Source organism: Pleurodeles waltl, chromosome 3_1 (assembly GCF_031143425.1).
Source record: "Pleurodeles waltl isolate 20211129_DDA chromosome 3_1, aPleWal1.hap1.20221129, whole genome shotgun sequence".
NCBI classification, from domain to species: domain Eukaryota; kingdom Metazoa; phylum Chordata; class Amphibia; order Caudata; family Salamandridae; genus Pleurodeles; species Pleurodeles waltl.
The window spans coordinates 996,134,834-996,148,852 of record NC_090440.1 but is presented as its reverse complement, the minus strand read 5'-3'; the positions used below and the strand labels follow the sequence as shown (position 1 = coordinate 996,148,852).

Sequence of the window (14,019 nt, the reverse complement as noted above, 5' to 3'; positions counted from 1 at the left end):
ATTTGACCTCTGCACATGGCCGCCCCAGTGCCGTTGTGGCTGCACTCTTGGTACTGGTTTGAACCTTGCCTGGCGTTGACCTAAAATCCTGAAGACTGGATTTGTAAGTTGTGTACTTTCCTGCAAAATTGCATTCTTTTTTTCCTCCCATAGGTTAACATTGCTGAACTGAAAAACTGCAGTGTTGATTTTTGAAACTGCATAGTGTTTATGCTTGTAAATCTACTTACCTGATTACGAAGGTCTTGGGCTTTAAACGTATGTAAACAGAAATTTTATTTTTCTAAATTGGTCTCGGATTTATTCTCCGAGTGTGTGTCTCATTTATTGCCTCTGTGAGTACAACATATGTTTAGCACTACCCTCTGATAAGCCTAACTGCTCACCCACACTACCACAAAATAGAGCATTAGTCATATCTACTTTTGCATCTGCAATACCAATTGGGGATCCACTGGACTCTGTGCAGTGTACTTCATTTTAGAACACTATATAGAGAGTCTGCTTCCTACTGAGTTGGTACTACGTACCAGTCCCAAGTTTCTTCCAAAGTTGGTGTCTCAATTCCACCTTAATCAACCTTTTGAGTGGCCAGTATTTTTCCCCATTCTGAATCAGTTGCGGAAAGGGTTCTGTATACATTAGATGTAAAAAGAGTGCTTATGTATTATATTGATAGAACTAAGTCATTTAGAAAAAAAACACAACTCCTTGTTGCCTTTTCAAAACCACACAAAGGAAAGGGCATTTCTGAAGCAGTCATTGCACGTTGGATTGTCAAATGCATTCAAATGTGTTATGCTAAAGCTGAAATAACTGTACCTATTCTCCTAGAGCTAACTGCACTCGTAAAAAGGGAGCTTCAGTGGCCTTTCTAGGAAATATACCTATTGGTGACCTATGTAAGGCAGCTACATGGTCTACACCACATACATTTATCAAACATTACTGTGAAGATGTGCTGCCCCATCCACATCCTCTGCTAATGTTGGCCAAGCAGTTCTAAATACACTATTTGAAACAACTGTAACCCCCTCAGCCACTTGTTTTTGAGGAGTGCTTTTTCAGTCTCTGCTAAGCATGTGTATCTACAGCCATGTCTCAAACGGAAAATATTACTTGCCCTGTAGGCATCCGTTTCATGGTATTTAGTGTTGTAGATTCATATGTGCCCACCCTCCTCCCTGGACATCTGAGGGTGTTAGTTATTTTATAAGTTATTACACATTCATTTATCATGAATATCATGCTATGCTATGCTATGCTTCCACTCCATCCGCACCTGCCTTGCAGCAAAACAATCTAACAATGGAGTTGATGCCCATGGGCATTATTAGGAAGAGGAGGAGTCACTCTACCTCGATAATTAAAATACTTTCTTCAAAGAAAAACAACTTGCACACTTCTGAGCCCAACACTATATGGTGCGTTATGCTAAGCATGTGAATCTACAGCACTACATGCTATAGGAAGCTGGCCTGGTGTGTCGTAGACATCTTTGAGTTTGCACCTAATGCCAGGTCCAGGCAACCCCTATTAGAGAGTGAGACAGTGTCTAGGAAGCCAGGCCTCTCTAGTGGTAGCTGTGGTGAGCAGGAAGAAGGTAAAGCATGTGCAATACCACAGCAGTCACACGGTATCTTATCACACCTGAAAGGAACCTGACAGTGTTACAAAAATAAAGGTACTTTATTACAGTAGCACTGAACTAGATTACTTATAGGCAGTCCTCACACACACACACAGTAATTATTAGGAATTAGCATACAGAAACAACAAGCATTGGCGAGAAATAGCAGAAAATAGGCAAACCATATACTAAGATACTGGAATGCAAAGATAGGTCCCACACCCAAGGATGTGGAATAGTTAGAAGGGAGCTAGGAGAACTCTGGACCCCAAGAGTTGAGTAGCTATGTGACCCCCAGCGACCAGGAGAGCAGAGGTAAGTTACCTGGTCTTCCCAAGAACTAACAAAGGGACTTGAAAAAGGAAGATTGCAAGACCAGGACCAGTCCAGTGGAAGCCAATGGTGGATTCTGGGAGAAGAGGACCTGCAAGAGAAGGGGACAGAGTCCAGTCCATGCAGGAGTGTCCATGTATGGCAGGAGCCACTGCCCACCGTTCTGTGGATTAAGATCTGGTTCGACAATGGAAGATGAAGATCAGCTGTGGAGCCCAGAAGCTGCAGGGAGGAGGACCTTGGAGTCATGCAGATGATGAACCACGTCTCTTGGCGGGTCGCAGATGATCAGGAGGACCACCAACAAGCCTTGGAAAATCAAATCTGGCAGAAGATGATTTGCCGAAGAGAAGAAGAGGACCACCAAGATCCAGGGGACTCTACTCTTGGAGGGTAGTCCGGGCTGACCCTCAGCAGTCGAGAGAGACCGCAGAAGCAGTCACAGCCTCCACAGGCAACCCACTGGCAGCAGCCATGATAAGTTGCAGTAATGCCCAGTCAGCACACCTGGAGAGGAGTCCCACGTTGCTGGAGCAGCAGAGGAGAGACTGTCCTTGCAAGGATGAAGTGCCTGGGGGCCGGGGCTACTTGGAGCCTGAAGATCCCTTGGGGCAGGAGTCAGCAAGCCTTAGCTGCTGCAAAAGTCACGGTGCACAACGGTACTGTTCTGCTCTGAGAAGCAAGGGCTCGCTGTCTCCCAAGATGGACAGCTGGTACAGAGAATCAAGGGGACCCTGTGTTGGAGACTCTTCCTGGAGCCAGATTGCAGAAGATCCAAGCAGCCAATAGTCATTAATTTAGGTGCCTGCAGATGCAGGAGAGTGACTCCTTCGTTCCACGGGCGATCCCTTCTTGGTTCTTTTGTGCAGCTGAAGTCTTGTCGACCCCAGCGGATGCACAGCCATGGATATGTTGCAATTGCTAGAAGGAGCCGGAAAAACAATGTTGCAAGACAAGGTCGTCTCTGGAGTTTCAGGCTTGTTTGCTTACTGTGAAGTCCAGCAGCGATTCTGGTGGCCAGGAGCAGAAGAGGTTGATGCAGATGAGTCCTGAAGGAGTCTTGCACTCCGAATCTGAGGACCCAACCGCAAGGCGTTCCCTAAATAGCCCAAACAGGACGCTTAGTCAATCTGCAGGGTGACCACCAATCAGAGGGGGCCACTGACGTCAGTCAGTTGTCCTGACCAACCAGATGCTCCCAGGGGCATCAGAAAATATTGTGTTCGATGGCATCTGTCGCTGTAGATACTCATGTTCTGCAATAGCTCGCCATCTGGTGTTGGGCCGGAGTGTTACAAGTTGTTTTTCTTCGAAGAAGTCTTTCGAGTCACGGGACCGAGTGACTCCTCCTTTTGTCTCCATTGCGCATGGGCGTCGACTCCATCTTCGATTGTTTTTTTTCCGCCATCGGGTTCGGACGTGTTCCTGTCGCTCCGAGTTTCGGAACGGAAAATTAGCTAATTTCGGAAGATTTTCGTCGGTATTGTTGCGTTCGGGATCGGCGTACTTAGATTCCACACCGCATCGAAGATCGAAGAGCTCCGGTGCCCTTCGGGGTAGTTTTTCGATCCTCCGTCGGGGCCTGGTCGGCCCGACCGCGTGCTGAAGAACGCCGATGGAACGGACCCCGTTCCGTTTCTGCCCCAAATGCCACAATAAATACCCCTACACAGACCAACACTTGGTCTGCAACCTGTGCCTGTCACCTGAGCACAGCGAGGCCTGTCGTGCGTTCCGGTCCCGAAAAACACTCCGAGACCGTCGAGCCAGAAGACTTCAGATGGCGTCCGCACCGACAGCCCAACGGGAGTTCGAGGAACAGGAAGAGGAAGGTACCTTCTCGATCCAAGACTCAGACTCCGAAGGATTCGACGATACACAAACCGTGAGTAAGACGTCGAAAACCACACAGAGAAACATTTACAAGGCCCAGGGGACGCCACTGCCACCAGGCCATGGCTCGACCCATAAATTCGGTGACCGACCGTCGGCACCGAAAAAGGCCCAAACAGTGCCGAGATCGTCCGACTCCGGTCGAGACACCGGCACGCAGCCTTCTCGGGACCGAGAAAGTGCTGGAGACAAGCCTCGACACCGAGATGCCGGTGTGGACACGGCTCGACGCCGAGACAGCGGCACCGAAACAGATCGACGCCGAGAGCTTTCGGCCCCGAAAAGGAAAAAAGTCACCTCGGAGCCGAAAAAACACGCAGACAAAGTTTCGATGCCGAAACAAACTGCAAGCGACCCAGCTTCAGGCTCTTATACAGAAGAGCACTCGCTAACCTCCCAAATGCAGAAGCATAGGTTTGAGGAAGAGCTACAAGCAACTGATGTGGACCATACGCAAAAGCGTATCTTCATTCAGCAGGGGACAGGAAAAATAAGCACCCTTCCCCCCATTAGGAGAAAGAGAAGGTTGGAGTTCCAGACGGAACAAACACCACAACCAAAAGTGGTGAAAAGAGTTACACCACCACCCTCTCCTCCGCCAGTGATTAACGTTTCACCAGCACAAACTCCATCAAACTCCCCAGCTCACACCACCATGAGCCAGGGTGACCAAGATCAGGACGCATGGGACCTATACGACGCCCCAGTGTCAGATAACAGCCCGGAGGCATACCCTACAAAGCCATCTCCACCAGAAGACAGCACCGCGTACTCTCAAGTGGTGGCTAGAGCAGCACAATTTCACAACGTAAGCCTCCACTCAGAACAGGTCGAGGATGATTTCTTATTCAACACACTCTCCTCCACCCACAGCTCATACCAAAGCCTGCCTATGCTCCCTGGTATGCTCCGGCACGCAAAAGACATCTTTAAGGAGCCGGTCAAAAGTAGGGCAATCACACCAAGGGTGGAAAAAAAGTATAAGCCGCCTCCTACGGACCCGGTTTTCATCCCTACACAGCTGCCACCAGACTGTTGTTGTAGGAGCAGCTAGGAAAAGGGCCAACTCTCACACATCTGGAGATGCACCACCCCCAGATAAAGAAAGCCGCAAGTTCGATGCAGCTGGTAAAAGAGTCGCAGCACAAGCTGCAAACCAGTGGCGCATCGCGAACTCCCAGGCACTACTTGCGCGCTATGACAGAGCCCACTGGGACGAGATGCAACATCTCATTGAACATCTGCCCAAGGACTTCCAAAATAGGGCAAAACAAGTGGTTGAGGAGGGACAGACCATCTCCAACAACCAGATACGCTCCTCCATGGACGCTGCAGATACAGCTGCACGGACAATTAATACATCTGTAACTATCAGAAGGCATGCATGGCTCCGAACGTCTGGATTTAAACCAGAGATTCAACAAGCAGTTCTCAATATGCCTTTTAATGAAAAAGAACTGTTCGGTCCAGAAGTGGACACAGCGATTGAGAAACTCAAAAAAGATACGGACACTGCCAAAGCCATGGGCGCACTCTACTCCCCGCAGAGCAGAGGGAATTACAGCACATTCCGTAAAACGCCCTTTCGAGGGGGGTTTCGGGGTCAAAGCACACAAGCCAGCACCTCACAAGCAACACCGTCCAGTTACCAGGGACAGTATAGAGGAGGTTTTCGGGGACAATATAGAGGAGGGCAATTCCCTAGAAATAGAGGAAGATTTCAGAGCCCCAAAACCCCTACTACTAAACAGTGACTCACATGTCACTCACCCCCTCCACACAACACCAGTGGGGGGAAGAATAGGTCATTATTACAAAGCATGGGAGGAAATCACTACAGACACTTGGGTTCTAGCAATTATCCAACATGGTTATTGCATAGAATTTCTACAATTCCCTCCAAACATACCACCAAAAGCACAAAATTTAACAACACACCATTCCAATCTCCTGGAGATAGAAGTGCAGGCACTATTGCAAAAGAATGCAATCGAATTAGTGCCAAACACACAAATAAACACAGGAGTTTACTCACTGTACTTTCTGATACCAAAGAAGGACAAAACGCTGAGACCAATCCTAGACCTCAGAGTAGTGAACACTTTCATCAAATCAGACCACTTCCACATGGTCACACTACAAGAAGTATTGCCATTGCTAAAACTACACGACTACATGGCAACTTTAGACCTCAAGGATGCTTATTTCCATATACCAATACACCCATCGCACAGGAAATACCTAAGGTTTGTATTCAAAGGAATACATTACCAATTCAAGGTACTGCCTTTCGGATTAACAACCGCACCAAGAGTCTTTACCAAATGTCTAGCGGTAGTCGCTGCACACATAAGAAGGCAGCAAATACATGTGTTCCCATATTTGGACGACTGGCTAATCAAGGCCCATTCGTTCATACAGTGCTCAAATCACACAAATCAGATCATACAAACCCTCTTCAAACTCGGGTTCACCGTCAACTTTACAAAATCCAACATTCTGCCGCGCAAGGTACAACAATACCTAGGAGCCATAATAGACACATCAAAGGGAGTAGCCACTCCAAGTCCACAAAGAATTCTAAATTTCAACACCATCATACAACGCATGTACCCAACACAAAAGATACAGGCAAAGATGGTATTACAACTCCTAGGCATGATGTCATCATGCATAGCCATTGTCCCAAACGCAAGACTGCACATGAGGCCCTTACAACAATGCCTAGCATCACAGTGGTCTCAAGCACAGGGTCACCTTCTAGATCTGGTGTTAATAGACCGCCAAACTTACCTCTCGCTTCTGTGGTGGAACAACATAAATTTAAACAAGGGGCGGCCTTTCCAAGACCCAGTGCCACAATACGTAATAACAACAGATGCTTCCATGACAGGGTGGGGAGCACACCTCGATCAACACAGCATACAAGGACAATGGAACGTACATCAAACAAAACTGCATATCAATCACCTAGAACTTCTAGCAGTTTTTCAAGCACTAAAAGCTTTCCAACCAATAATAGTTCACAAATACATTCTCGTCAAAACAGACAACATGACAACAATGTATTATCTAAACAAGCAGGGGGGGACGCACTCCACGCAGTTAAGCCTGCTAGCACAAAAAATTTGGCATTGGGCAATTCACAACCAAATTCGCCTAATTGCACAGTTTATACCAGGGATCCAAAATCAACTCGCAGACAATCTCTCTCGAGATCACCAACAGGTCCACGAATGGGAAATTCACCCCAAATTCTGAACACTTATTTCAAACTCTGGGGAACACCTCAGATAGACTTGTTTGCGACAAGGGAGAACGCAAAATGCCAAAACTTCGCATCCAGATACCCACACAAACAATCCCAAGGCAATGCCCTATGGATGAACTGGTCAGGGATATTTGCTTACGCTTTTCCTCCTCTCCCTCTCCTTCCTTACCTGGTAAACAAACTCAGTCAAAGCAAACTCAAACTCATATTGATAGCACCAACTTGGGCAAGGCAACCCTGGTACACAACGCTGCTAGACCTATCAGTGGTACCCTGCATCAAATTGCCCAACAGGCCAGATCTGTTGACACAGCACAACCAAAAGATCAGACACCCAGATCCAGCATCGCTGAATCTAGCAATCTGGCTCCTGAAATCCTAGAATTCGGGCACTTACAACTTACCCAAGAATGTATGGAAGTCATAAAACAAGCCAGAAGGCCATCCACCAGGCACTGCTATGCAAGTAAATGGAAGAGGTTTGTTTGCTACTGCCATATTAATCAAATACAACCATTACACACAACTCCAGAACATGTAGTGGGTTACTTGCTTCACTTACAAAAATCTAACCTAGCTTTCTCTTCCATTAAGATTCACCTTGCAGCAATATCTGCATACCTGCAGACTACCTATTCAACTTCCCTATATAAGATACCAGTCATTAAAGCATTCATGGAGGGCCTTAGGAGAATTATACCACCAAGAACACTACCTGTTCCTTCATGGAACCTAAATGTTGTCCTAACTAGACTTATGGGTCCACCTTTTGAACCCATGCACTCCTGCGACATACAGTTCCTAACCTGGAAGGTGGCATTTCTCATCGCCATTACTTCCCTAAGAAGAGTAAGCGAGATTCAGGCGTTTACAATACAGGAACCTTTTATACAACTACACAAAAATAAAGTCGTCCTAAGGACCAATCCTAAATTTTTGCCAAAGGTTATTTCACCGTTCCATCTAAATCAAACAGTGGAACTTCCAGTGTTCTTTCCACAGCCAGATACCGTAGCTGAAAGGGCACTACATACATTAGATGTCAAAAGAGCATTGATGTATTACATTGACAGAACAAAAAACATCAGAAAGACTAAACAACTCTTTATTGCATTTCAAAAACCTCACGCAGGAAACCCAATTTCAAAACAAGGTATAGCCAGATGGATAGTTAAATGCATCCAAATCTGCTACCTTAAAGCTAAACGACAGCTGCCCATTACACCAAGGGCACACTCAACCAGAAAGAAAGGTGCTACCATGGCCTTTCTAGGAAACATCCCAATGCAAGAAATATGTAAGGCAGCCACATGGTCTACGCCTCACACATTCACCAAGCACTACTGTGTAGACGTGTTATCCGCACAACAAGCCACAGTAGGTCAAGCCGTATTAAGGACATTATTTCAGACTACTTCCACTCCTACAGGCTGATCCACCGCTTTTGGGGAAATAACTGCTTACTAGTCTATGCAGAACATGCGTATCTACAGCGACAGATGCCATCGAACTGAAAATGTCACTTACCCAGTGTACATCTGTTCGTGGCATCAGTCGCAGTAGATTCGCATGTGCCCACCCGCCTCCCCGGGAGCCTGTAGCAGTTTGGAAGTTACCTTCAATTATTTATATATATATCATCTCAACCTTAAATAGGTGCATACTTAGTCACTCCATTGCATGGGCACTATTACTACAATTCAACTCCTACCTCACCCTCTGCGGGGAAAAACAATCGAAGATGGAGTCGACGCCCATGCGCAATGGAGACAAAAGGAGGAGTCACTCGGTCCCGTGACTCGAAAGACTTCTTCGAAGAAAAACAACTTGTAACACTCCGGCCCAACACCAGATGGCGAGCTATTGCAGAACATGCGAATCTACTGCGACTGATGCCACGAACAGATGTACACTGGGTAAGTGACATTTTCATTCTAAGGTGGCATAATCAAGTGGCCAATTGGAGAAGCTCTGGGCACCACTCCCCTGTCCTCTATGTGCTTTCGCGCCAGAGCGGGGTCCCGGGGGTCCCTGGACTGGTACGAACCGGATTATGCAAGGAAGGCACCAAATGTGCCCTTCAAAGTAAGCCAGTGGCGTGGTAAGGCTACCCCTCCCAATCATTGTAACACCTATTTCTAAGGGAGAGGGTGTTGCCTCCCTCTCCCACAAGAAATCCTTTGTTCTGCCTTCCCCTGCTTGAGCTGGTCAAGCAGCAGGATGGCAGAAACTTGTCTGAAGGGCTGCAGCAGTGCGGGCTGCCTGCAAACCCTGAAAGACTGATTAGAGCAATACTGGGGGGTCCTCTAAGGAGCCCCCAGAGTGTATGGAATCATCCTGCCAATGCTGGCATTAGTATTGGGGTATGATTCTGACGTGTTTGATACCAAACATGCTTAGGTTCGGAGTTACCATTATGCAGCTTGACCACAGGTTGCGAGTGACCTGTGGCTAGTACACGGGTAAAATGGCTTCCCTGCACTTACGAAGTCCAGTGCATTGGAACTGGAGTTCGTAGGGGCACCTCTGCTAATGCAGGAGTGCCCTCACACACAGGAACCTGCACCCTGCTCTTTGGGCTAGCAGGGACTACCATAGGGGTGACTTACAGTGACCAGGTGCAGTGACCAGCAGTGAAAGGGTGCGTGAACCTTTTCACGCAGGCTGCAGTGTAAGGCCTGCAGATGCAGTTTGCATGGGCTCCCATGGGGGCCATAATACATGCCACAGCCCAAGGGGGACCCCTGGTCTACCAGTGCCCTGCTACCTCAGTATCACATATTAGGGACTTACAGGGGTTCACCAGTGTGCCAATTGTGGCGTGTAAAGAGTACTAAAGCAACCAAATTTAGATGAGAATGCACAATCACTGGGCTACTGGTTAGCAGGATCCCGCTGAAAACAGTCTAAACACACTGATAAATGGACAATAAGTTTGGGTAACCATGCCAAACAAGTGACTTTCCTACACTATGAACAGACGTTTACTGGGTAACTCCTGATTATCGAGCTACATATTTCAATATTGACCTTTTGAAAGATGTCAGTCTTAATTTGATTATTTTGATTATTGAGTAGAGCACGCCATACCTGTTGGAAAGGTGCGCCTAATATGTCTTATTTACTCTTTGCCTCACTCTGGTTTTGTTATTTAGAAAATCACTAGCTGCTGATGGGGAACGGTCAGGTCGCAGCAGCGTCTTAAGTCTGTCTGAGCTGTCCGAGAATGGTCACGAGAAGGACTGGCCTGAAGAAGAGCCCTCTGCAGACACCAAGCCCAAGCTCCGAAGGTATGTCCCCCGAGAGATCCCCTTGTGCTGTTTCACTCATATGCAGCATAGCTGCTGTTTCTATTCTTTCCAACATCTCACTATGTCAAAGTATGTCCCCTTCTTTCTGTACCTTTGTTTTGCTTTTGAGGCTTCTACCAATTGTACCTCTTCCAATTTATAAGGTGAAGCTTCTTATCATGACAAAGTCTCATACTGTTGCTTGCACCACTGTTTCCCCCACCCACATATCCTTGCCATTCATCTTTCTCTGTTTGTCCTGCCTCTCTTCCTCCTTTTATGTACCAGTATTGTTCTTCTTGGGATGCTTCTCTTCTCTTCCATTATTGCTTCTTCCTCTCCCTGAGAGGTTTCTCCTCCCTTCTCAGTGTGTATTGCATTCAGGACCTCCTTTCTGTTGCTGAGATGCCTTTCTTTTCTATGTCGGGTACTCTCCGGTCTCTCTCAGATTCCCCTCCCTGCCAGGTGCTTCTTGTTCTTATTGACAGTCTCGCTCTTTCTCCCTTTTCATGCTCTTCTTAATCTCCTCCAGATGCTTCTTTCCTCTCCCACGTGTTTTTATTGTCTCTGGGATGCCTTTCCCCTCCTCCCTGTTGTGTACTTCTTGTTTTTGCAGGTATGCCTCTCTCCTCTTGACTTCTGGCCAAGCCCCCCTGTGCAATCTCTCCTTCACACCTGCCTCATATGCTGGCTTTTGAAATCTCAGCCATTCCTATCTTGCTTCACTTTCAACTTTACACTATCCTCTGTTCTCTACCAGTTCTGCCCATAGCAGGACTATCTTCATAACTTTAAACATGGAAGTGCATAGAGCACTAAAAGTAAGATTTCCTTGGGCATTATATTCTGTCTTGAGTCCCAATCCGGGTGCAGAGCACAGTCAGATCTTATTTATAACTTCTCTGCCATAAAGTGTGGTCCGCTTGGCTTGTATCCAGAGGGAAAGGCTATTTGTGCAAAAGCTACCTGAAGTCATCCAAGCTTCTCTGTCTTTGCATTGACACAGCAAAATATTTGCAGCATATGTGCTGTGGGTCACATGCAGTGCACACTCCTGCCATCTGCGTTGAGGGTGAATGCTGCAAGTGGTACTTCTTCAGATAGAGAGTATTGGTTTCCAGGTGATTCTCGATCCAGCCACTGAAACCCACAATGAAGCAGTTTCAGACGAGTTTCCATTGCTCTGCAACCGGTGTGCACTGAATTGTGGAAGTGGAGAACACGCAATTTAAATTTTCGCTGTCTGTAAATTTCCATGGCCAGATCAAGAACTGCAACCAGAGAAGCCTGGCCTGACCTGGCAGAACTTCTCAGTGCAGAGAAGAACTTTGCCAGGAGCGAAGAAGGTGCCCTACTCTTTAGAGCCTCAGGCAGCAAGCTGCCAGGTAAGAAGAGGGAGATGTCAGTGGCACTCAGTGTTTACTCAGAGAATTGCTTACTATACACTAATGCCAGGGACCCCAGGCTAGAGGCAGCCAGGGGAGGTGTGGTCCCCCAAGTGTACAGGAAGTTCATTCTAACCTTGGCCCATGACATCTCCCTTGATGGACACCTGGGACAGTCCAAGAGTCCAAGACTTGGGAGGGGTTAGTGGCCCATTTCTATTGCCCCAGATGTCTGAGATAGTGAAGGAGTTTTGTCACTCCTATGTGTCCTGTCAGGCCAATGGCAAGGCAGGTACACAACCAAAGGCATCCTTAATACCACTACCTGTAGTTAGGACACACTTTGAGAGGGTGGGGTCAACATAGTTGGTCCCCTTGACCCACCTACTGCACCTAGAATAAAAAAAGAAATTCAGGTCTTTGTATTAGGATCCATTGTGTATACGAGACCATCACTCCCCCTGACTCACTCACAGTCCACATTTCAAGAAAGAGAACACTCATACAAGCTACTGAGGACTCTTCTGCCACCAGATAAAGAAATTAAGGATGTTGACACATCAGGTAACTAGTTGCATTAGGAGCATCACAATGTGGTGCATTGTAAATCCAATGTCTTACGAAGATATGACAGGAGTCAATGGGAGAAGATGGAAACTTCATTGGAACACCTTCCAGACACACACAAGAAAAGGGAAAAGAGATGGTGCTTGTAGGAAAGTGCTTCTTTTGACATGGTAAACCTCCCCCCCAACACACACACACACATTTTGCCTGCTTTCTGGTGCAATTTCTACTGCAAGTGCACTGGGTCCATGATAAACCAGTTCCCAGTGCCAGATCTCTTTCCCTAAAGCTGCACAGTCGTTTTGCCCAATTGGCAAAATCTTATCTTCAGCTACCACTATAAGTCCCTAGTAAATGGTACACCCATTACCTACGGCATGGGGTACTGAAGGAAGGCCCATGAGAGCTGCAGCACGAATTCTGCTACCCTCAGGGACCCCCTCACTAAGTGCACTCAGTACTGCTTTTGCAAGACTGCGTGTCTTGGTGCAGAACTACAATGAAAACAGGACATGGCACACAGCCTCTGTGACGCGTCCCCTTTGCACTGCATGCAATATATGCAAGTCACCCCGTTAGCAGATCTTCCGGCACTAAAGGAAGGGTGCATTATATTACATGTGGGGGCATACCTGCATAAACAGAGATGCCCCTGCTTTGTCTTTGTCGATTCTCAGACATAGTAAGTGAACAGTGAAGCCATTTTAAGTGCATGTGCTGGACACTGGTCATTATGAGTTACCCAGCTACATGATGGCTTCACTGACAATGGGGATGTTTAGGATGAAACATCTCATATTAATAAACCCTCACTGAATCCAGTGATGAATCTATTAATACATGCATTCAGAAGGCACCTTAGACATGCCCCTTGAAAAAAAAAAAAACCTACCAACTCCTAGTTTGGGCACTGACTGGTCAAAACCAGTAAAGCCACCTTAAGACCGAGTTCTGGCTCCCTGAGATGAGAGCCAATGCTCTTGAGGGTTCAGAACAAAGGCCTGCTCTGGGCAGAGGTGTGACCTCCTCTCCCAGGCAGGCTGGATATTCCCGGGAGGGGAGTTTCAAAGGCCTTGCCACCCTTCAAATGCGACCTAGGCCTCTCCAAATGGTGGAGGAGACAGACCCCCAGTTCCTGACCGCACTTTGGGCAGCAGGACTGGTGGGAAAATTGGGTAAATTAGGATGAGTGCCCATTTCTTGCCAGTCCTACCTCTAGGATGGACAAGCTGAAGTGAATACTACTTTTTAAATTCTTCCATCTTGTGTGGAAGGAAATAAGCCAGTAGGGTTAGGGCTATGCCACTTTCCAAAGAAAGTGGTCATAAGAAGGGTGTAGTCACCCTGAGGGTGAGTATCCCAATGGCTACCACCTGGCACTCACTGTAACGCCCTTAAAGTCATTATTTAGGTGGCACCCTTAAACCCTAGAATCCGATTCCTGTCGACCTAAGAAGAGCCAGACAAAACAGAAGTTGCCCGGCAGAGAAGACTGAAGGCCTGTCTGCAGCCTTCAAAGAACCTGCACCCAGAATACAACTGTCTGCAGCCCAGCAACCACCAAAGCTTTGGGAGGACGGCCTGCCTTCGATAAAGACCAAGAACTCCTGTGCACAGCGGACCTGTTCAAAAGAAACCATCTCTAAAGAA

The 14,019-nt window shown here is 47.2% G+C and overlaps 1 protein-coding gene across 6 annotated transcripts in view; it reads left to right on the top strand.

Moving 5' to 3' along the window:
- L3MBTL3 (L3MBTL histone methyl-lysine binding protein 3) overlaps positions 1–14,019 on the top strand; it is a 558,444-nt gene that overhangs the window by 502,054 nt on the left and 42,371 nt on the right. For all 6 annotated transcript variants that reach the window (XM_069224176.1, XM_069224178.1, XM_069224181.1 and 3 more), the window contains one exon: positions 10,283–10,417. In XM_069224176.1, coding sequence (XP_069080277.1) covers positions 10,283–10,417 — 135 coding nt within the window. The remainder of the gene's footprint in view (positions 1–10,282; positions 10,418–14,019) is intronic.